The sequence below is a fragment of the Callithrix jacchus genome, chromosome 6, assembly GCF_049354715.1.
Source record: "Callithrix jacchus isolate 240 chromosome 6, calJac240_pri, whole genome shotgun sequence".
NCBI lineage: Eukaryota > Metazoa > Chordata > Mammalia > Primates > Cebidae > Callithrix > Callithrix jacchus.
This window is the reverse complement of record NC_133507.1, coordinates 46,065,425-46,090,798: the sequence shown is the minus strand read 5'-3', so window position 1 is coordinate 46,090,798 and position 25,374 is coordinate 46,065,425. Positions and strand designations below refer to the sequence as shown.

The 25,374-nt window shown below is 35.9% G+C and overlaps 1 protein-coding gene across 5 annotated transcripts in view; it reads right to left on the bottom strand.

The window, feature by feature from the left end:
- Positions 1 to 25,374, bottom strand: part of NCKAP1 (NCK associated protein 1) — a 115,335-nt gene that overhangs the window by 14,188 nt on the left and 75,773 nt on the right. For all 5 annotated transcript variants that reach the window (XM_035304330.3, XM_035304331.3, XM_035304332.3 and 2 more), the window contains 6 exons: positions 22,152 to 22,291; positions 21,149 to 21,280; positions 18,131 to 18,349; positions 17,813 to 17,943; positions 17,425 to 17,522; positions 4,686 to 4,779 (listed from right to left, as the gene is read on the bottom strand). In XM_035304330.3, coding sequence (XP_035160221.1) covers positions 4,686 to 4,779; positions 17,425 to 17,522; positions 17,813 to 17,943; positions 18,131 to 18,349; positions 21,149 to 21,280; positions 22,152 to 22,291 — 814 coding nt within the window. The remainder of the gene's footprint in view (positions 1 to 4,685; positions 4,780 to 17,424; positions 17,523 to 17,812; positions 17,944 to 18,130; positions 18,350 to 21,148; positions 21,281 to 22,151; positions 22,292 to 25,374) is intronic.

Here is a 25,374-nt window from a genome sequence, read left to right as displayed (position 1 = left end):
TGTCCTGGGTTATACTTTGAGAAGCCCTGGTCAAATTAGTACTTCATATTAAACATCTGTAGATCAATAAAAGAGAGTGAAGGCTGAGGACGAATATTTAAGACTCACTAGTAAGACTGAATAAGGGAAGAGAAAGTTTTGGATCAAATTTTCCCAATAGAATTGCAGAGTAAAAATGGAAGAGTAAGATATCACAAACTGACACTACATAAAAGATGAACCTGCAAAACTGAAGTTGAGAGTAGAGATAAAAGTTTTGGCAACTAAAGAAATAAAGCTTTAATAAAACGGATAAAAGAGATAAACCCTACAGAGAAATAAACAGAATGAGAGTTGAGGAAAAAGCACCAAATCTTGCAAATGAGCAGTCACTAACAAACCATTTCAGAAAGGTTTCAGGAAAGTGGCCATATTACATGTTGGGGTCCGGCACATCTGCCGGGGGGCTACCGACCTGCGGGAGACCCTGAGACCACCAACGTAGATGTCTCATTCAACCTGAGGGAGAGAGCATGTGGAAGTCAAAGAAGATAGAAAAGTGGAGTCTGGAGGTCTACTTGCAGTCAAGCAGCAACTTTATTTTGTGGGTTACAGCTTTTATACCTTTTTTCTTGTTACATTTACTTTAGCTCAGCAGAAAAGGGGGCAAACAGAAAAGGGAACAGAAATCATGTAAAAATAGTTATCAGGGGCCTGTGATAACAGCTCACAAAGCAGTTTTAAGGGGGCTTGTGATAATAGCTTACAAAGCAGTTTAAGAGTTAATATATGTTTTTCAAAGATACACAGTGCAAACAAACAATGGTGCCCTTAAGGTGGCTTGTTAACTATGTTTTCCATCAGGAGGTAGAGCAAAGGCTCAGCTCCTGAGAAAATATGGGCAGGGGTCTCTGCCCCTCTCAGGCACCTCAATTGCAGCAAGCCTATTGCTTACACAGAGACTAAAGGGGATATGAAGCAGTCAGCACAATGTCCTCATAAACCACAGGCCCTTACTCTGCATTCTGTTTTTGCCTCAGTGGCTTGGCCATTTTTACGTCGACTCGACAGCCCTCAAGAGTGGGGGGAGAGCAGATAGGTCCAGCAGCCAAGATGGGGCGAGTCACGCTAACTGTCTCAAGCCCTTGGCGTGAACACTACAATTACAGTATAACAAGAGTGGACAGGTGGGAAGATCAAACAGTGAATACAACCTAGTCACAAACTTTCAAAGACAGATAGGTGGTAAGATGAATAAGAGGCCAATTTAACAACGACTTAAAAAATGTTATTTCACAAGCAGTAGTTGGCTTTCAGGGTGCAGGAGACCTTCTAGGGATCAGGAAAATTGCTTTGTGGGGATGAATGCAGCAAAAAGTCAAAGTATGACAGCCTAAGGGAGAATGCACTAACCAAATTTCATAGTCCATAGTGGATAAAATACATAAAGCCAGGAAGAGGTCATTAGGAAAGCAGGGAGGCACAAAAGTTTCAATGAGCTAGAACAAAAAGTTCAATAGGTGCAAAGGAGTGTGAGAGCTAGGAGTCATGGCTATGATCTAAGAGTTGAATTTCAAAGTTCAAGATTTTTACTGGTGGAATAGTTTCAGGAAATAATAACATCTGAAGTACTGATAAAGTAAAGATCTTTGGAGGCAACTTACAGGTTTATAGAATGAGTTTTCAAAAGAAAAAATTGCTGTAGGTAAACCAGAAATGTTTCTAGTCTGGAATCAGGGAGTCAGTAAAGTAATGAACCTAGTGCCAAGAAATAGAAGTCAGAGAAAGAAAATTATGAAACAGAGACATAACGAGATTTGCTCAAGTCATACAGGAAATCTTAAAAATGATAATAAGGCTGGGCACGGTGGTTCACACCTGTATCTCAGCACTCTGGGAGGTCAAGGTAGGTGGATCACTTGAGGTCAGGAGTTCGAGACCAGCCTGGACAACATGGTGAAACCCTATCTTTACTAAAAACACAAATATTAGATGGGTGTGGTGGTGTGTGCCTGTAGTCCTAGCTACTTGGGAGGCTGATGTAGGAGAATTGTTTAAACCAGGAAGTGGAGGTTGCAGTGAGCTGAGATCACGCCACTGTACTACAGCCTGCGTGCCAGAGCAAGGCTCCGTCCAAAAAATTAAAAACAAAAATAAATGAATAAATTCCAGATTGCCTTCCGATTCAGATCTAATTCAATAAGTCATAATGCTTTATCTTTTTAAAAGAATGTGCTTGTTGACTGTGAAAAACTCCTTCAAAAACATACTGACTTCTGGATATGAACATGGGGAGAAAGAAGCACACAAGAATCAAAAATAAAAGAGAACATTTTGGAAGACAGTTCAATTGCCGAAAAAGTAGTTCTCTCTACTCTCCTAAATAAGTCACTCTCAAGTGAACCGTTTCTTTTTCCAAATTATAGAAAAAAATTTAATAAAATTATATTTAAAGACAAATTTGATATATATGGGTCATTAATATTCAACAATTTAGATTTCTGTTTTGGTCACTTCCAAAATGGCCAAAGAGTTAGTGGCTATGAATCACCACTATTATATACAGCATTCAAGTAAGTTGAATCTTGACAAAAGACTATGAACTTTATTTTGAAAACTTGCAAATTCTGTTTGGAATTTTAACCAATTCCACAAATATGAGAGATAAATAAACAAGGTATTAAACACTGCAGTGGATTATTTGCTTCTAACTAGATGGGACAGTAAAAAGATTGTTAGTAGGAAAGTAAATAGAGTTAAGGCCAATGGGGTGGTCAAATGAGTATTAAAAAATGGAAGAAAACAAGAAAAAAAATAAGAATAAAGAAAAAGGACTAGAAAAATAGATAGTAAACCAATGAACAATAACAAAAGACAAGAGATTTAAAAAGTCATTTCCTATTTATTCATACTCCTTCTCCCTATAATGCTACCAAGTCTTTCATGTTTTTTTTTAAATTTTATGCTTTTAAGTATCATATAATATAAAGTATCATACAAAAAATGGTCTTTTCTTTTCCTTTTGGTGTACAGCTTCAAATTGTTTTCTCTCTCTTTTTTTTTTGAGATGGAGTTTTACTCTTGTTGCCCAGGCTGGAGTGTAATGGTGCAATCTCGGCTGACTGCAACCTCCATCTCCTGAGTTCAAGCAATTCTCCTGCCTCAGCCTCCTGAGTAGCTGGAACTACAAGCATGTGCCACTATACCTGGCTACTGTTTTTTTGTATTTTTAGTAGAGACAGGGTTTCACCATATTGGTCACGCTGGTCTCGAACTCCTGATCTCAAGTGATCTGCCTGCCTTGGCCTCCCAAAGTGCTGGGATTACAGGCCTGAGCCACTGCACCAGTGCCAAATGTTAACATATATAGATATGTGTTCCCATTATATAACACATAGTGGTATGCATTGTATGGGACATATGACAGATTTGTATCACCACTATGGTGAACAGTTTGATCACCCTAAAAATATCCCTCTTTGCTTTCCCTTTATTAGTCCTGTCAACCACTGATCTGTCCTATAAGGTAATATTTAATTTTATGCAAATTCTTATTCAATAAGAAGTAAGTTTTACAGAAAAAAAAAATAGCCTAATAAAGTGATTTTCTAAAGCATTTAAGAGAAAAATGTCAAATATGAAGTATGTTAAATACATGTATGGCTTCAGTTTTCTTCTGGATTATTTTTTATTTAGAAAAATAAACTTGTTTTCTGGCTTTCTCAAATACAAAGAGTATTTCATTTGGGATTTCATTCCTTTTTTAGTGTTGAGAAGGCTTTTAAAGTAATCAAAAAGCATGACTTTAAAATACCTTCATTAAAACTAACAGTTCAAGTAAAAAAAGCAAAGAAAATAACATTAATTAACATTAATTCAAGTATAAGTAAAACAGTTATCTGGCTGAACACACTTTAATAAATATTTAAGATTCACTGTTATTTCACAATATACCTCCCAGAAAGAATCAATGTCAAGAAGACATTAAAATTTTTTTTTAAGTTGTAGGTTCAGGTTTTCATCAATGGAATACTAGCTAGCAACAAAAAGTAACAAACTACTGATCACTTAACAACATGGATGAATCTCAAAAACAAAAACATTATGCTAAGTCAAAGAAGCCAGACATAAATTTAATATATCATGACAAAAATAAGATCAGTGGTTGTCTGGCCTGGGGCCAGAGATGGGGGTAGCAAACCAAATACAGAGAGACAGCAAATAATTTTTCAAAGTGATGGAACTGTTCTGTATCTTGACTGTGGCAATGGTTATATAAATGCATCCATTTGTCAAAATCCATAATATTGTTCACTTAAATGGTACATTTTATTGTATGTAAATTACACTTATAAAATTGATTTTTAGAAAGTTAACAGGCGAAGAAGCTAATTCTTCTAGTCTAAATTAATGTAGATTTACTGTATTAAATTTAAGGAGTTTAAAACCAAATTGATTCTGATAATGTTCATGAAATACTGACAAATAATATACCAGCAGTATGGTTTAGGAAAATTGTGAAACAGATATTCCACACACACACTTACATGATCCTTTGACTGCAAAAATGTTCTAGTTCTCTTTATAAGCTAAAGAGTACTTTTCATAATTTACCACTTGTATTTATGTTACAAATTTTGAGCCAAAATTAAATACTGAGTGTCAAGATCTTCTTATGTTTATAAAAGGTATCATGAATTACCCACATGATAATCTTTTAAAGAGTGCAGCCATCTGGTCTGGTTTGTCAAAGCTGGTCCTCATTTGTGTTAGCACATCAACATTCTCCACCACAAGTTTCTAAAAAAAAAAAAAAAGAAAGATCCTAGGTCAGGCACAGAGCTCTTTGTGTTAACAAGGTAAGAGCATGCTTGGAAATTACAATCTGGCAAGGAGGAAACAAAATTCATGAAATCCAGATGCTCTATGCTATATATTTTTGTTGTTGTTTCAATAAAAGAATCTGAAAATTATTTACATAAGGCTAGTGTTTTCCTTCAGTTTACAAATTCACGAAGGAAGGAGTTCAGGGAAAGCAGCAAAGGTAAGTAGTAGGATAAAGAGTCATCTTATGCTCAGACATTGATCGGCACCAATAATAAAAAGTAGACACTAAAATGGACATAACAACAAATTCCAACTGAAACAAAAGAATTTGCTAAAGTTAAACCTGGCCAAAGTATGCCTGTAAACAATGAGTTTATCACTGGAAACACACAATCGGAGACAGAATAACTTGGTAGGGCATGGTACCACTTGATGGGGATTATACTACAGCAATGTTTCCCAACAAAAATTATAAAATGGAGGTATAAACTATCCACTTCTCTTTCAGGGACCACTGAGAAAAGGGAAGGGAAAAGAAGGAAGAGATATAAATAAGGGAAGGGTGTGAAGGATAACTATTCAATAAAAGTACAACTCATTGAAGAATATTCTCCTTAAAAGAAACACTAAAAAAGTAATTTACTTTAAAAATTATAACTAACACAAATATAATTAATTTCATTTTGTCAGAGATAAGCCTGGACAACAATAAACGGAGTTTCTAAAACAATGGAGAAATGAGTGAGACATTCTGTTCTTTCTTGCACTGTTTGTTACCTGTGCCCTCTGCTTTCATCACTAAGTTCACCACTATCACAGTTCCCAGTTCTTTCATAATATGTTATAATTTAATTTCTGATCTCTTTATTTCTACAAAGTTCTTTTAAATCAGAATTTTCTTTACTTTTGTTCTCTATATTGGTTCTCAGCCCTTCTACACATCACAATCACCTGTGGCGTTCTTTCCAAATACACATATCCAGGCTTCATTCCTGGATATTTCAATTCAGCAGAGCTGGTTGGGAAGGTACAGCAACGATATAAAGTGCCACGGAGGTATTTTACAAATGAAAAGTTGACAACAACTGATTTAAGGGAAAAACTATATAGAAAATTCATGAAATATTTTTTGAAAACATAAGTTTCGTTTAGGTTGCTGGATGATATTACTTCAGATTATTTCTTATTATGCACCTAATCAGAAGTTAAGCTCTAGTCACATTTATTTGCTGAATTTAACTTCTATGGTCTCTGATTAGACTGCTTGCTCTCTCTGGGCCAAGTCAAAACTCTCCCAACCAAAAATTGGATTCAATAAACATGCAAACTCGATTGCCCAAGCCTGACAGTGACCATGCACTTTAAACAGAGCATCACATATAAGTGAATCAACACCATCTAATTTAAAATGCATCTTATTCCATGTGTCACTAAAAGGAACAAAAAAACTACTAAACTATAAGATACATACGATTTCAAAAATATTAATACATGTTTAATAGCAAGTGCAACTATAACCATTTGTTAAGCTCTTATACAAGGTAACTTACAATCACATTTACTACAATCCAAACGAGGGAGGTAATATTCCAATTTTTACAGCTGAGGAAACTAAGGTCAGAGAAGTTGGATAACTTGCCCAAAGTTACAAAGATATTCAATAGTTAATTTGGAATTTGAATTCAGGTATGTCACATTTTAAAATCCATGTTCTTAATCCCCAAAGAAATGGTCCCCCAACTTTAGTGTGCATCAAATTCTCCAGAGGACTGCTTAAAAACATATATTGCTGGCCAGGCTTGGTGGCTCAAGCCTGTAATCCCAGCACTTTGGGAGGCCGAAGCAGGTGGAACACGAGGTCAAGAGATCGAGACCATCCTGGGCAACATGGTGAAACCCCGCCTCTACTAAAAATACAAAAAATTAGCTGGGCATAGTGGTGCGTGCCTGTAATCCCATCTACTCAGGAGGCTGAGGCAGGAGAATTGCCTGAACCCAGGAGGCGGAGTTTGCGGTGAACCGAGATCGCGCTATTGCATTCCAGCCTGGGTAACAAGAGCGAAACTCCATCTCAAAAAAAAAAAACAAACAAAAGCATACATTGCTGAGTCCCAGACCCAAATTTCTGATTTAGCAGGTCTGAGATATAGACCAAAAACTTGCATTTTAAACAAGCTCCAAAGTAATGCTTATTCTGCTGGTCTGAGAAGTAAAATTTGAGAACCATTACCCTAAAGTATTTGCTGGCTTGTTACTCTTTGTGCTCTATGTTTAAACCTATTGATTCATCTCATTGACAAACTGAAAGCTGGCAGTAATAATAGGAATTACCAATGAAATGGCTTATAATAAGTTTAGACAAAGCAAGTGAAACAAAAATGTTTTTAAATTATTGATTTAATTTACTTGGTACTGTGTTAAAAAGAAAGTGTTAAAATTCTCGACAAAGTTCATATATAAATTTCCTACTTCATTTGAAAAAATGTCTTTTAGGATATTATAAAGAACTAGAAGAATTGATCTGTAAAACATCCAAGATTTTTAGTAGAAAAAAAGATGGTTGCTTTCTTCTCTTGAAAGGAATAAACATGTTTCATCATGAATACATGTACATAGTGTTGATTATATCTGACACAATTTATGCACAACCATCAAATATAAAGAAGCCCTACTTTTTAAATTAGCACACAAATTTACTCTACAAAACAAGAAAGTCCTCAGCTAAAATAGTAACTAAAATAATTAAGGTCACCTTTCTGATAAAAAGAAAAAGATACAATCAAATGATACTTAGTTTATATCCGTTTAGATTAAATCTTTTAAAAACAGAAATAGAAGCAAAGAAGTGACCAGGCATGGTGATTCACACCTGTAATCCCAGCACTTTGGGAGCTGAGGTGGGAGGATCGCCTGATGTCAGGAGTTCGAGACCAAACTGGCCAACAAGATGAAACACTGTCTCTACTAAAAACACAAAAATTAGCCAGGCGTAGGTGGCAGGTGTCTCTAATTCCAGCTACTTGGGGGGCAGAGGCAGAAGAATTGCTTGAACCCGGGAAGCGGATGTTGCAGTGAGCTAAGATTGCACCATTGCACTCCAGCCTGGGTGACAAGAGCAAGACTTTGTCTCAAAAAATAAAAAAGCAAAAAAAAAATAATTAGTAGGGCACAGTGGTACATGCCTATATTTCTCAGCTACTCAGGAGGCTGGGCCCAGGAGTTCAAGGCTGCAGTGAACTATGAATATGCAACTGTACTCCAGCCCAGGTGACAGACCTGTCTTCAAAATAAAAAAAAAGAAAAGAAAGAAAGAAAATATAGAATAACCTTTAAAATATTACAATTCCCCCCAAAACACTGTACATACTAATTCCATAAAGACTAAAATGCTATTAGTGGCATCACAATGTTCTGCTGAGGAAGAGTGTGAGCTACAATCTTTCAGGGGGATATTTGGTAATATCAAAATAGTTAACGTTTGTACTCTTTGATCTACTTTTAGAAATGTTTCCTACAAAAATGCTCAAATATGCAGGTGATGTTGCAGAGAAAAAGAAATGTTTACTCACTGCTGATGGGAATGTAAATTAGTCCCGTCACTGTGGAAAGCAGTTTGCAGATTTCTCAAAGAACTTAAAATAGAATTACCACTCAATCCAGCAATACCATTACTGGGTATATACCCAAAGGAATATAAATCGTTCTAACATAAAGATCCATGCATGTGTATGTTCACTGCAGCACTATTCGCAACAACAAAAAAAGACATGAAACAACCTAAATGCCCATCGACAATAGACTTAATAAAGAAAATGTGGTACATAGATACCATGAACTACTATGCAGTCATAAAAAAGAACGAGATCATGTCCTTTGTGGCAACATGGATAGAGCTGGAGGCCATTATCCTAAGGGAATTAGCACAGGAAGAGAAACCAAATACCCTACATTTTCACTAAAAAGTAGGAGCTAAACATCAAGTACATATGGACACAAAGAAGGGAGGAACAGACACCAGGGCTTACTTGAAGGCAGAAGGTGGGAGGAGGGTAAAGGTAAAAAAAAACTACCTATTGGGTACTTATGCTTATTACTTAGGTGACAAAATAATCTGTAAACCAAACCCGTGACATGTAATTTGCCTATGTAACAAACCTGCAAATGCACCCCCTAAAAGTTGGAAAGAAAAAAATGCTCAAGCAAGTATGTAAACTATGTAGAAGTGCTGATTAAACGTAGAGAATTTTAAATATCTCTAAAACTGCTCCTCAGATATCCACTCAAATCAGAGGTGAAAAATAAAGGAATAAACCTACAAAAAAAGAAAAAAGGAAACAGCAGGAAAAAAGAGACCAAATGAGAAAAGTCAACAAATTCCTGGAAGATGGAAACTAGAGCAAAGAATAAGCAGAGGTGAGAAATCTGATTAGCAAGTTCTTATAATAAAGATGCAATGTAGAAGCAAGTTAAATCACACCTCAAGAGGGAGGAAGGAATCAGAAATTGAAGGCGATGGCATAGGAAGGAAGGCCTGAAGCTGAAAACAAGACAATGACTTAATCATGGCAATTATTTGAGGGAATCATCTGAAGCCTAGGATGAAGACACCTTTCTCCAGAGAAGATTTGTGTTAGCTTCTGCTAAGTATGTTGGGGCACTGCTAACCTAAGACCACATTAATCCAGGTCCAAGACTTGAGAAGCCTGAGACAGCACAAGCAGGGCTGCAAATCTTGGAGGGGTGATTCATTTCCAGTTCACCCTTACCCTGAAGGTCTAACCCTTTGGAATGTCTATGTAAAGACGGCTTGGGAGAAATTAAGCAGATTTCCCATGCTTCATTTTGAGAAGGTTCTACTCTAGGTTTTTGACTACTTACACCCTTGCCCCTCAAGGCCACCAGAATTCAGCTTAGTTTTACTTCTGCTTCAGTACATGTGCCCGGGTGAAAAGTGGCTTCCAAAGCTGGGCTGAAGTCTCTAATTTCCCAGGTTGTCCTTGGTGTTAGCCTAGAAATACTTCACTCTTTCTAATTCTTCTTTAAAGAAGATTCTTTTATAGATACATATATATATATATATATATATATATATATAGCTCCAGCTTTTCCTTTTCTTTTTCTTTTTTAGGAAGGGAGGAAGGGAGGAAGGCATGAAGGGAGAAAAGGAGGAAGGGAGGGAGGAAGGAAGGGAGAGAGGGAGGGAGGGAAGGGAAGGAAGGAAATCGAGCAATGAGAGAGACATTGCCGACCTGGATCTAGAGGTCTACAAGTTGATTTCTTTTTTTTCTCTTTTTGAGAGAAGGAAAGAAAACAAAGGAGTGAAGGAGAGGAAGAAAAAGAGGAAGAGAGAAGGGAAGTGTTGTTTTATTCTAAAAAAAATGGGTATTAATAATGGCCAATCAATGTTTCATTTAAACCTATGAGTAGGTGTGATGTGGTATTGACAAGAATGTATATTTTGTATATTTAAAGTGGAGAGCTCTATAAATATTTATTCAGTTTACTTGTTCCGGATCTGAGTTCAAGTCCTTGATATCCTTATTAATTTTCTGTCTCGTTGAGTCTAAGTCTCTTTATAGGTCTTATGTATCTGGGTGTTAGGATCATTAGCTCTTCTTGTTGCATTGATCCTTTTACCACTATACCTTTGTTGCTTTGAGATCTATTTTATCAGATATGAGAATTGCAACTCCTGCTTTTTATTTATTTATTTATTTTTGCTCTCCATTTGGTTGGTAAATCTTTCTCCATCCCTTTGTTTTGAGTCTTTGTGTATCCTTGCAAGTGAAACGGGTCTGGATGTAACATGCTGTTGGGTTTTGGCTGTATCTTTTGATTGGGGGATTTAGTTGATTTAAATTTAGGATTACTGCCATTTGATGTTAACTGGCTGTTTTATCCATTTGTTGATGTAAATTCTTCTTTATGTTGATGCTCTTTACTTTTTGGTATATTTTTAGAAAGGCTAATACTGGTTGTTTCTTTCTATGTGTAATGCTTCTTTCAGAAGCTCTTGTAAAGCAGGCCTGGTGGTAATAAAATCTCTGAGTACTTGCTTGTTCATAAAAGATTTTATTTTTCCTTCAGTTGTGAAGATTAGTTTGGCTGGATATGAAATTCTGGGCTGAAAGTTCTGTTCTTTAAGGATGTTGAATATTGGCCCCCACTCTCTTCTGGCTTGTAGAGTTTCTGCTGAGAGATCTGCTATAAGTCTGATAGGCTTCCCTTTGTAATTGACCTGACCTTTCTCTCTGGCTGCCCTTAGTAATTTCTCCTTCGTTTCAACCCTGGTGAATCTAACGATTATGTGCCTTGGGGTTACTCTTCTTGAGGAATATCTTTGTGGTGTTCTCTGTGATACCTGGAGTTGAATATTGTCCTGCTTTGCTAGGTTAGGAAAATTTTCCTGAATAGTATCCTGAAGAATATTTTCCAGCTTGGATTCATTCTCTCCGTCGCATTCAGGTACACCTATCAAACGTAAATTTGGTCTTTTCACATAGTCCCACATTTCTTGGAGACTTTGCTCATTCCTTTTTATCCTTTTTTATCTAATCTTGTCTTCTCATTTTATTTCATTAAGTTGGACTTCAACCTCTGATATCCTTTCTTCTGCATGAACAATTCGAGTGTTTAAACCTGTGCATACTTCTCAGAGTTCCTGTATTGTATTCTTCAGTTCCATTAATTCACTTATATTCCTTTCTAAGTTGTCTTTTCTCATTAGGATTTCGTCAAACCTTTTTTCAAAGTTCTTAGTTTCTTTACATTGGGCTGCAACATGTTCTTTTAACTCACAGAAGTTTCTTATTATCCATCTTTGGAAGCCTGATTCTGTTAATGGGATGCGCTTGTTCTCAATCAAGTCTTGTTCCCTTGTTGATGAGGAACTGTGATCCTCTTTAGAGGGAGAGGCATTCTGATTTTGAGTATTCTCAGCCTTTTTACACTGGTTTCTTCCCATCATTGTAAATTTATCCAGCTGTCATCTTTGTAATTCCCAACTTTCAAATTAGGTCTCTGAGTGGACGTCCAAGTTGTTAATTCCCAGGGCCGAAATATGAGCAACTCACTGCGCCAGCCAAAACAGCAGTGTTAAGACTGATGGTGCTTTTCTGCCCAGTAATCTCCAGTCTGGCTTCCTTCTTGAGTCTGTAATAGGCGACTCTGCCTTCCCGGAGCTCTAAACCTCGGTCAGAAGGGGAACCAGTCCCGTTTACTCTGCACCAAGAGCTGCCGCACCGAGGTGCCGGCACAACCGCTGCGCTGACCACAAGAATCGTGCTGGCGACCCGTGTGGCTCCTCCAAACCTCGGTCAAAAGGGGAACCAGTCCCATTTACTCTGCACCGAGAGTTGCTGCACCGAGGTGCCGGCAAAACCGCTGCACTGGCCACAAGAGTTGCGCTGGCAACCCGTGTGGCTCCTCCAAACCTTGGTCAGAAGGGGAACCAGTCCCGTTTACTCTGCACCGAGAGCTGCCGCGCCAAGGTGCCAATGAAACCGCTGCGCCAGCCACAAGGTTCGCGCTGGCGACCCATGGAGCTCCTCCACTGGGAATCTTCTGCTCCGTGAGCAACCAAAATTTGTCTGAAAGTGTGGCGTCCTCTCGTTGTCTGAGCTTTCACTGGGAGCTGCAATCCCGAGATGTTAGCGATCGGCCATCTTGGATCATTCCCCGAGCTTTTTAAGTTGTTCTTTGGAAAAAAGGTGGTCTGAATTACCTAGCCTACCAATACTGGAAGCAAAAATCTGGAAGTTCTTCTGTTTCTATCATTTCAAAAATTAGGTTATTCTAAGGAAAGTAATTTTATACGACACTAAAAAAATTAAGAGTCATCACTGGCAGAATGATTACTTTTAGAGATTTATTTCAATGAGACAGACTAGTATACAACACACTGAATTAATCTATATGAAACATCATTATGATCTGTAGGATTTCTTATGTAATAAAATACAAGAATACATATGAAGTATGCCTCAGTACACAGCAGCTGAGAAAACAAAGTTACAAATAAACACCTCTCAAGTTCTTAATAATACACAAGTAGTTGAATACAAAGCAATCTGTACTGCAATCTGGACTACATCTTGAGGTTATTAGGAGAGATCTCAAACCTTATTCTGAAGAACTAAATGATGAGGGCACCATATTAGAAATATAAATATTTCATATGAAGCTTTTTGAAAAACATAATCCTCAAATAAGCCAGAATTTAGTATTTGAGAGGCAAAAAAGTAAAAACAAATACCAAACATAATCATAATTACTATAATATTAAATCATTAATAAAATATGGAAGTTATTATTATAAAGGTAAAATGTAAAGTCAAGTAAGAAAAAAATCACGTAGATTACTAAAAAGCTAACATCAACAGTTTTCAAGAAAAAAATGTTTTAAATATGTTTAACCTTAAGCTTTAAATATCCTTAAGTTTAAGGATATTTAAAAAGTCAACACTGTTTACTGTAGCTCCACATTCCCCTAACTTTAAATTTTAATAATATCTGAGAAAGAGAGAATATAGCCACTCTGAAATATAAGACAGAAATGTTAAAACATAAGCACCTTCCATTTCTTCTCAAGAATGAGAATATATTTGGTAAGATTCACACTCAGAGACGAGGCTAAGATAGTTAAGTTTGTAAAATAATTGTTAAAAGACTAAGATAAAATCTGTAATAAAAAAAAGACCTTAGTATAACGGACAATACCTAACAAAATAAACTTTACTACGAATAATTGCAAAGCATACACTCAGGTCTAAAAATTTCACAAAATATAAGATGTGGAAAGTCATGGTTTAAAGTTAGTATAAGTAAAAAAAAGGAAAAAGAAAATTCATCTGATTAAGAGTTGATTGTGAAAACAGTATGTCATAGCTACCAAATGTGTTTATGCTATCTTAAACTGTATTAGTAAGTACAGTATCTAGAATAGATAAATGTACCCTCACTAATCAGATCTCTATCTGAAGCTCATTCTTAATTCAGGGCACTATTTTCTAAGAGTGACATCAAAAAAAAAAAAAGTTTGTACAAAGGAAGGAGTGACAAAGATGGCAAAGAAACTACATATGAATATATTCCACACAGAGAAGAAAAATATGTTATGTGAAGGATAATCTTGTCAAAGGTAATCTCTGCCTCTTAAGACTGAGGACCAATAAAAAATTACTACTTAGATACTAAATTAACATTAACCAGAGATTGTACAGTAATTGATAAGATGGCCTCATTTTCAAAAAGACCAGATAATATACCTTGAAAAATGCAACATGTGCTCCTTCATCAGACAAGAGTAGGTTAGATGACTACTGAGATCCCTCTCAGTTCTACAGGCAGTATAGCATGGTACTAGCATAATCTCTGGTGCTAGACAGACTGAGTTCAAATTTCGGTTTCACTATTCACTAAAATGTGAGCTTGCACAAGTTATTTAATCTTTCTTGGCTTCCCTTTCCTAATTTATGAAATAAGGAAAACACCTCTTTAAAAAATGTAAAGGAATTAACAACGTAAGTGAAGATCTTAGAAAAGTCCTGGAATAAAGAGTTAAGAAAAGTGGGCCAGGCACAGTGGCTCATGCCTATAATCCCAGTCCTTTGAGAGGCTGAGATGGATGGACCATTTGAGCCCAGGAGTCAGAGAGCAGCTTGGGCAACATGGTGAAACCCTGTCTCTACAAAAAATTAGCTGGATTTGGTGGCACACGCTTGTATTCCCAGCTACTCAGGAGGCTGAGGTGACAGAATCGCTTGAGTCTAGCGGGGCTGAGCTGGCAGTGAGTCATGATCACACCACTGTACTCCAGCCTGGATGACAAAGCAAGACCGTGTCTGTCTCAAACAAATCAACAAAGAAAGCCAGCTATTTTTATTTTTGCATACAACAAATATTTACTAAGTGCCTACTATGTGTTAGGCACTACTCTACAGCAAAGTTTTAAGAGAGTTTAGAACTCTAGTGAAAGTGACATAAACAAATACATGGCATGAGAGGTCAAAATTAAGATACACATACAGCTGAATGAAGAGAATAAAAAGTGCTATCTGCTATTTCTGAAAGTTTGGTCAGGAAGGACATTCTGATATGGTGACATTTGAAAAATACATGAATGTCATGAACAGGCAAGTTATGACCATGTCTCAGGGAAGAGTAGTTTGAGATAACACAACAGCAAACAGGCCAGCCAGGCTGGAGGAGCGAAGGAGGTAACTAAAAGGGGAAGGCCATATCCTTGCAGTACTAAGGAACTGTTCATATAAATGAATTCACAGAGACTCAAAATAGGTTAATTTTTATTACTGCACCATGATACCACAACCAACAAATTAAATAACTAAAAAGAAAAAATAATACAGATAATTCTAGAAGTGCCTACTTATTCAATCTGAAATAAAAAATAGCTGGCTGAAGTAAAAATATGGAGCCATAGTTCTTCTATTATTTCATACTGAAGGAACACAAGAAAAAAAAAAGGAAAACAAAAGTTGGAGTTGAGAAATTTGTTATCTGAGAACAGGAATGAAAAAACATCATGTATTTACAGGAGAATGAGTCTAATAAATAAGAATGATACTGCTTGTAAAGAACCAAGACTAGCATTTCAATGTTTGTATATTTACAACCATATAAAGTTTACAACTTGATAAGTTACAAAATATAAAGTTTTATACAAAAAACTAGCCAGAGTTGGTGACACATGCCTGTAATTCCAGCTACTCAGGAGGCTGAGGTGACAGAAACACTTGGGCCCAGGGGGCTAAGCTGGCAGTGAGTCATGATTAAGTAAAATATAAAGTTTATAACTTTATATTTTAAGGTATCTAAAAGTTGACTTTTACACAATAATCGCAGAACACTTTAAAAATAGCAATGAGAGGATAATAATATGATGAACACCAAAATAAGAGACATTATGCTGAGCACCTAAAAAGCTTGAAATGCATGATCTCATAAAATTCTCTTAAAGTAAAAGCTTTGTTTAAATATTTGCCCGAAATCAAAGCTTGTAAGTGATAGGTCTGAAATTCAGGAAAGCCTAACTCGAAAGCTTGAGTTCTTTTTTTTTTTTTTTTTTTTTTGAGATAGAGTCTCACTCTGTCACATAGGCTTCAGTGCAGAGGTGCGATCTCAGCTTACTGCAATCGCTGCCTCGTGGGTTCAAGTGATTCTCCTGCCTCAGCCTCCTTAGCAGCTGGGATTACAAGCACCCACCACCACATCCGGCTGAGTTTTGTATTTTTAGTAGAGATGGGATTTCACCATGTTGGCCAGGCTGGTCTCAAACTCCTAACCTTAGGCAATCCACCTGCCTTGGCCTCCCAAAGTGCTAAATTACAGGCATGAGCCACTGCACCTGGCTGAAAGCTTGCGTTCTTACCAATGGGAAATATTGCCTTACTTTTTAAAATCTTTGACTATACTAAGCTTCTAGTCACACTGACTCTTGCTATTTACTCAGCAGAATATTATTAAGTTTGTGGGAATTAACTTATTCTACATATTTGCTCAATTTTCAGTAGATCAGATTACCACATTTAGAACTCTTATGTGCTACATCTGAACTGTAAGCTATTTACCAGTACCATATACCATTTTCTTAAGAAACCAAAAATTGGCCAGGCATGGTGGCTCGAGATCCTGTAATCCCAGCACTTTGGGAATCCAAGGTGGGCGGATCACTTGATGTCAGGAGTTCGAGACCAGCCTGGCCAACATGGTGAAACACCATCTCTTCTAAAAATACAAAAATTAGCTGGGTGTGGTGGCGCATGCCAGTAGTCCCAGCTACTTGGAGGCAGAGGCTGCAGTGAGTTGAGATTGTGCCACTGTACTCCAGTCTGGGCAACAGAGTGAGACTCTGTCTCAAAAAAAAAAAAAAAGAGAGAAACTAAAAATTCAAGGCACAAGTAATCACCAAAAAGCTTTCATAAAGAAAATGTTTATTTTAAAACATGACTTCTCTATTCTGCTGGTAAGTTCAAATTCAAATTCTTTCAAAAACTACATAGTTACTATATATACAGATTGATTCCATATAAATCACCTAAGCCCTAGGATATTTCTAAAATGCTAAAAAAAAGGTATTTAAAATACTGTTGCTTCAGTTCCTTTACATCTTTATTGAAACATTAAGCTCTAAAGGCATTTTTCATCCAACTTAGAGGGAATAAGATAATTTAAAAGATTACTTAAGAACAAAAAGCAGTAAGCCTAATAATGTTTGTATTACAATCTATGGAAAGCAAATACATTCAAACTACAAGTGTGAATAAATTTTTAACTTTGGCTGGAATTTTGAACCTGGTATTTCAAAGAAAAAATTCATGATACAATACTATGAAGGCTTGACCACAAGCCAAAAACCCTGAGGTTCAGTCCCCTTTACCAAGTCAATTCACCTCTTTTGGCTTTCTATTTTCTCACCTGCAAAATAGAGAAAACTAAACTAAGATGCCATAAAAAGGCCCTGCTGGCTATTTAATTTCATTTTCCTATTAGTACTTTCATGTTGGATTAAAATAATCAACATTCTAGGCTTGCTGCTCATATTCCTGAAATGTTTTTCAGGAATTGTTTAAAAGCTAAAATTAATAAAGACTATATTACCTTAAGTTCAGCAACTTGTGATGAAATATGCCACATAAGGCTTTCACTTAGAAACTTCATACCATATGGGCCTAGTAGTTCTGATAATGACCTCATTTCTGAAAGAAAATGTACTTAGTTTTATACTTTTGACAGAGCAAATACTTTAAGAAAATGAACATTAACACAATGCAACATCTCATTATAAAAACTAATGTAAAATCCTGAAAAAAGTCTCTGGAATGAAAGAGAGAATATAAAATGCAAAAGTAAGTCTAAGATACAATATGCAGTTATGCATATAATTGAATGGAACAGTCACAACAGAATCAAAAGTCAAAAGAATCAAGACACCAGCAAAAGAATTAAGTTTTCTTTCTTCTCTAAACGGTGGTATAGTATTATTCACCTGATATGTCAGAATACTCCTCCGCATTGAACGTTAATTCATTTTCTGTAGGTAAGTTCACAAATGCTTTCATTGCAGGAAAATACGCTATATGGCCATTGCTGACTTGTCGTAACAAAGTTTCCAAATACCTAAAGAGTAAAGTAAATTTATAACTGGAAGAAACTGCTTAATTCAAAATGTATTATGATATATATTCCTGCATATAATTTTAAGTTGGTTGATAATATGAACGAGTGTTTATTCATAAAAAATTAATTTTCCTAAGTAGTTCATTATAAACTTTCTATTACTATAATTTCTAAATTCATTCCTTACCAATTTGTGTATAGACTTGTAATGGTTGGCTCTCCATGACTGTCTAAATGTTGTGTTTGTTGAAGAAGAACATTATTAAATACTCTCGTAATATCAATCTGCACATAGTTTTCTATTGACTGGAGTACGGTCATATATGCTCTTACACTTGTTAGAAGTTCTGAAGGTTTTGCAATTTCCTGTGTGGCTTGATTATACATAGTCATACCAACAATTGACCTGGGGAGAAGGAACAGGAGAATAAGAAATGCCTCTGACTTTTCCATTCATATAAAATAAACCATTCAACATACTGTCAATCTAATATTAAACAAGCAATAAAATTAACTTTAAAAATAATTTATTACAAAGTTGTAAAATGACTGTCATTAACTTCTCATGAAACAACATAAAAAAAGAATGAAAGCCAGGAATGGTGGCTCATGCCTATAACCCCAGCACTCTGGGAGGCCAAGGTAGGCAGATCACTTGGAAGTCAGGAGTTCGAGACCAGCCTGGGCAACATGGTGAAATCCCATCTCTATTAATTATACAAAAATTATCTGGGTAAAATTAGCCTTTTGATTACAGACATGTGGTACGTTCCTATAATCCCGGCTACTCGAAAGGAGAATTGTTTGAACCAGGCAGGCAGAGGTTGCAGTGAGCTGAGATTGTACCACTGCACTCCAGCCTGGGCAACAGAGCAAGACTTTGTCTCAAAAAAAAAAGAAAAGAAAACTTAAAAACTACAATGAAATGTGAATACAAATGATTAAAAACATTCTAAGAATATCAGAAACAAAAATGATTTAAGTATAAAGAGGGTTTTAAAAATTGCTTTAACATGGTGAGTTGTTTGTAGCAGCAAGGACAATGAACTATTTAGTCTGCAGCTTGAATTTATTTGACAGTTAGGTGCCAGTAATTTTTGAGGCTTTATATAAATTACCTACGATCCTCACATTTAATAAACCTACAATGTACTTATCACTATATTTCCCAGAGGAAAAAAAATAAAGCTCAGGATTCACATAAATTAATAAGGGAAGTGATTATGACTAAGATTTGACCACACAGCTGCCTCACTTAGTGCTGCCTTTCAACAAACTCTATGACAGTCAAACAAAATAAGGCAATAAGCAACTATATTTTCTTTAATCACTCATAGCACATAAAACACAGTTCTGTCTATATCTCAAGAAACTGTATAAGACTAAAAGGAAACACAAATTTTGAAAGTACTTCCCTGAATGATCTTATCCTATACTAGCCACCCCTATTTCACTTTCTTTAAAACTCCCTGAGCATTAGATCTGCAAAGATCTTAGACTTATATTTGTAAAGATGGATCCTTAAAGACAACCAACAAATCCCATCACTAGAAACAGGCCAAGAAGAAGCAACTCAAGACGAAAACTGCTTTTCTAGCGTGTAATCCCTAAATCCTAAGACTGTGCTCAAGTGATTGACAAAAACCAACCCACTAATATCACATGCTGTCTGCCTGGCCAACATGGCGAAACCCCATCTCTACTAAAAATACAAAAATCAGCTGGGCATAGTGACATATGCCTGTAGTCTCAGCTACTCGGGAGGCTGAGGAAGGAGAACTGCTTGAACCCAGGAGGCGAAGGTTGCAGTGAGCCAAGATTACGCCACTGCACTCCAGCCTGGGCGAAAGAACAAAACGTGGTCTCAAAAAAAACCAACTTTCCAAGGTAAAAGTTCCCCTTGCCTTGATCCTAATCACTAAGTAGATGTTTGCTTTAAAAAAAAAAAATTGCTTCTCTGTGGATTAACGAAGCAGACTGTTTACAAGGGAGCCGTAAACTGAACCCCTTCCACTCACCAATCTCCCACCTCTACCCACTTGAGAATAATAAACACCACAAGGCACAATGTCCCTTTGGCCTAAGTTCTAGAGAATTCTGGGTTTTACTGTCAGGATGCCTGACTTACTAAGGAGAACAAAAGACAGTTCATCGCCAGACTCTTCTCAAGTCAACTGATAATTTAACGCTGAACTTAGTGCCAATTTATAAACTGTCATATTATGTTCTCTAATTATTTTAGTTGTATCTCGCCAACTACAGTTCTATCTTTATTCTACTACCTAGAGTACCTTACAAAATGTTAAGCATATTGTGCAAATACAAATACCACCTGTTAAGAACTTTGAAAACCCTTTGGCAAAATTTTGTTTTGTATATTGCTTCAAGGCTTTGAAGAAAAAAAATTGTCAAACATTTTTATTAATAAATATTAATAAATAAGTATGCAACTTTAGAAAAAGGTTAAAGTAATATCTATAAAGTTGAAAGGTGTCTGACTTATCAATGTACTATTTCATATACATACATAAAATATATATTCATATTTAACTTAGAAAATTCTAATTAGAATTGAGACCTCAAGAATCTAGAATTCTATTGGCTTAACAGCAATATGTGAATTCAGAAAACATATAAGGGTTCATCTAGTCCTCAGGTTTTCAAACATTTCACCGTGACTTACTGCAAGACATGCATCTTAACACTGCAAGTCAACACACAAGCATATATGCAACAAAATGCTTCACAAAGCAATATATATACTTAATGCACACAGTGTACTGGTTTTTTTCCCCCCTTTTTTTCATCCTCTTGTCCTTTCTTTCCCTCTCCCTTCTTTCTCTAAACTTTGACTACAACCTTATAAACTGATCTTATGACCCTACTGGGTTGCCACCTGCAAGCTGAAATACATTGATTTTCTCCAATCTTCTCACTTTGTATATAAAGAAGCAATGACTTAAGAGATATTAACTGGCTTGCCTGGTGTTACTAGTTAATACTAATAAGTATAAGAAAACAATCTCGGTATTTTAAGTAATTTTCAGTTCATTATTCTTTGTACTTCCCAGTTCATTATTCTTAACACTAAACCAGTTCTACTAATGCTTTTCCTTATAAAAGAAAACACTGTACAGACATAAACAATTAAATAACAAATTCATTACTGAGTCAAGAAACAAAAACAATTAATATTCTTTCTTACTTGGTAAAGCGTATTTCCAAATGAGAAGTCAAATATTCTCGTGGAGTAAAGGTATGTTCCCAAACCACCATGTTTGGTACATAATTTATAGAGAAGCATAACTCAGAAAGTGCAGTGTGCAATTTATCAAGGCTGAAAAAAATATTAATAAACTGTTAAGTAAAATGTTCAACATGTCATCACAGGCAATACAGAATTAATTTTATAACTATATCAACCTTATTTGGAAATAATACTTGCAGAATTTGATTTTTTAATCTCTGAATTTTTTGAGAAAGTTCAAAATCTTTAAGGGTATAACTAACATAGAAGAGCAATATTCTAAAGATATCATTTATTTCTACCTTTAGGTAGTAATGACTTTACTGACTTAATATATAATAGGTAGAACTTATTCTGCACTCATAAAGGCAACCACTTCCAATTCTTGTAGTACTTTCTGTACTACAAGAGAAGGAAAGTTGTCTATAAAAGGGCAATGGCTTACTCGACTTAGCAAGAAACTAGGAAATTTACTTTAAATAAAAAATATTCACCCAGTTATTATCGACCTATACCTCCCCTCCAAATAATTAAACAAGCAAACAAAGATCCCTGAATGCTACCTGGTCTGTTATTTCTGTTTTATAATAATGACATTGGGTATGTTCTAATATCACAAACGTGCCAAAATAAAATCTCAGTTATCTGATTTTGAATAAATTAAAACTTAGATTGCTTATAATGTACTACACAAAATTTTTTAAACATATAATTGGCCTTCAGTACTTAGTATAAAATGACAAATATCACCTATTACATATATTTTTTTCTAAAGGCCAAAACCTGTTTTTTGAGAGGAAATAAGCAACTAACAAGTTAACTAAGCTCTGAAAGATTTTTTTAAATGGTTGGAAAATGAAGAATATACAATTATTAGCATTTCCTCAGTACTAATGTCATAGAAAAAATGAAATAAATATTTTACCTGGAGAAAAAAGGTATAATATAAGTGGACACTTACTTGGTCACAACCAGCCTGTTTTTCCTCATGCTCTCAACACCTGGTTTCTCCCTTTCAGGTTCCCCTTTCTTACCAGTCTGTTTTTTTGATTTCTTATTCACTGCTTGACTGATAGTTTTGGCACAATGCTTGGGCAGCAACTAAATTTAGAAAAGAATGAAATCTTATATTACACCAATTACTCTGAAAGCATATTAACTACTCAAGCAAATACTAGCTGAATTCAGGCTATGTTGCAAATATCACAACGGTATTAAAGGACAGAAATATAAGTGAGATATAGAGCTTAGTTAGCTAGCTTGGCTAATGCACATAGCTTGGTGGAAAACAGAAACGGATAAATCTTGAGTGAAGAAACACTTCATAGAGGAAATTCACAGAGGCTTATTTAAATTATTATTAAAAAGACAAGTAAAACATACCAGGCAAGCAAGGAATGAAAAAAAACATTTCACTGGAAGGATTAAATGGCCTTTGGAAAAAAAACTATGTAAAGACATGATGGTTCAGAGCTGTAGTGTGAACTACTAGGTGGTGGAGCATAACATGTAAGGTGAAATACAGAGGTTTCAACTATTAGGAAGGGCCTTGAATGTCAAGCCAGAGGTTGGATTGTAAAGTGAAAGCTAAAAGACAGCGACAGTTTGATATTTTCTTTTCTTTTTTTTTCTGAGATGGAGTCTCACTCTTGTTGCCCAGGCTGGAGTGCAATGGCACCATCTTGGCTCACTGCAATCTCTGCCTCCCAGGTTCAAGTGATTCTCCTGCCTCAGTCTCCCGAGCAGCTGGGATTACAGGCGCCTACCTCCACGCCTAGCGAATTTATTTATTTATTTATTTTTGCATTTTTAGTAGAGATGGGGTTTCACCATATTGGCCAGGCTCGTCTTGAACTCCTGACCTCAGGCAATCTGCCTGTCTTGGCCTCCCAAAGTGCTGAATTACAGGCATGAGCCACCGTGCTGGCCATGAGCAGGTATTTTCTAAGGCTAACTCTGACACTGTCAGAACACAACACTCAGAAAAGAAAATTATAACAAGCTGCTAGAAATAGTTCAGACAAGGTATGAAAAAAGATACAAAATAGGCAAATGTAATAAATAAATGTTTAATGAAGAGATTTGAGATAGACTTCCGAGATAAAATTGAAAGGATTCAGTAACTTAGATGTGTGAGAAAAGAGGGAATCAAATATGACACAGAGGTTTCTACCTAACACATTGTTAAGACCACTAATTTAAAAAAAAAAAACAGGGACAAATGAGAAATAATTGATTTCACATGACAGGTAACAAAGTGGGCAATCAAGAAATGAAAACATTTTAGGTAGAAGGAGAGCTTCACTGTGCAGTAGCCACATGTGAAATGTGCCCAGTTCAAATTCAGCTGTTTTGTAAGATAAACACCAGATTTCAAAGATTTAGTATAAAAGCTATCTTTCATTATATTACATGCTGAAATAATATTTTGGGGTATATTAGGTTGAATCAATGTTTTTAAAATTAGCTTCACTTGTTTCTTTTTAAGTTTTGTGTGTGGCTACTACAAAATTATAAATTACATATATGGTTTGCATAGTATTTCTACTGGACAGTACTGGGCCAAAGAAAGTTATTTAGTCATTATACCTAGATGGTAACTAAAGCCATGGGATTGAACTATATTTGGGGAAAAAAGTACATAAGAAAAGTACATAAGACAGCAGTGTGTTGAATATCTATAACTCTCATCACAAGAGACAGAACTACTAGAGCATAAAACCAAAATCCACAAATAACACTGACTATAAAATCAAGTTTCAAAGTATCTCCACAACTCCCAAAATAAAAGTGAAAGGCAACAAAAAAGTATCAATTACCACAAGATTTATGGTGCCTATATGGAAGAGCAGAAAGAAACAACAGGGAACCTGAAGACAGTGAGAAAGGGAATCCTGCAAGAGCCTTAGGTATTCACTTGAAGTATAGAGGACTCAAGAGCCTACAGTAAGGCCTCTTGAGGTTTGATGAGGCTGCAGCAGTTTAGTCCTAACTGTCAAAATGATCAGCCAGCACCCTCTACCAAGACAGTACCCATGCTGGGGAAAAACTGCTGGAAATGAAATCAAAATTAGAACAAGATAAGAGCAATAGAGATGGAGGAAAGAGAAGATACAAGTAAATGGGAGTGGGGTGGGGAATAGAGTCAGCAAATCTGGAATACCCAACAATAGTATTTATTAATGCTAAATAGAAAAAACAGGGCAAAATTTGGCTCACCATCTATTTTTGAAAAAATTTTAATGAAACACAGCCATTCTTTTGTTCACATACTGTCTATAGCTGCTTTCCCACTATAACGACAGAGTTGAGTAACTGTGGACAGAGACCATGTGTTACACAAAACCTAAAATACCTACTTTCTAGCCCTTTACTAAAAAGGTCTGCTGATAGAGAATGAGCTTCAGAGAATTAAAATTACTAGAGAGATAATCAACATGTTAAGCAGCTAGGAGCATCAAACATTTGTACAGAAAGATCAAATGAATGTTTCTAGGGGTAGAACTTACAATGCCCATAGTTCAGTATGGTACTAACCCCCCCATACCCCCCAACACAGGCAGTAATGCAGAGAAAATGGGCAGTTTTTTAAAACTTTTCTCAATAATTATATGTTGGTGGTAGAATTAATATTATTGAGATTATTATGCATTTATTTTTGAAGTAAACCTGTGATTATGAGAATTAAAATTCTTCCATCTTCTGGGTCCTTGAAAGCCAGATTCTCAATAAGGAAGACAGATGACATTGATGTAATATAGAAGAGGATAAAGAATCTGGTAGTCCTGAATTTGAATTAGAGTTATCAGTACAATCCTATGAATGACTGGGAATAAATTAATCCTGATGAGGCTATATGAGAACAAAAAGCATCTCTAATATCCAGATTTGGGTCTTGAAATACCATTTCCCACTAAAAGCAGCAGCTGATTCTAGGTGTGAAAAGATGAGGATGGTACGTCTTGTCACACCAGATAACAAGAAAGCTCTCAAGTGACTAAATGGACTCCCAATAGCCAATGATGGGGCAATCTGAGCTTCAATACAAATTATAAGTACAATGGATTGAAAATCACCAAATATGCTTAATTCCAGGAGTTCATAATAATATAATTTATCAGTCACCTAGAAAATAAAGGCAAAGAATCAGGCATTTATTTTCTTTTCCTTTACAAATTGTACCA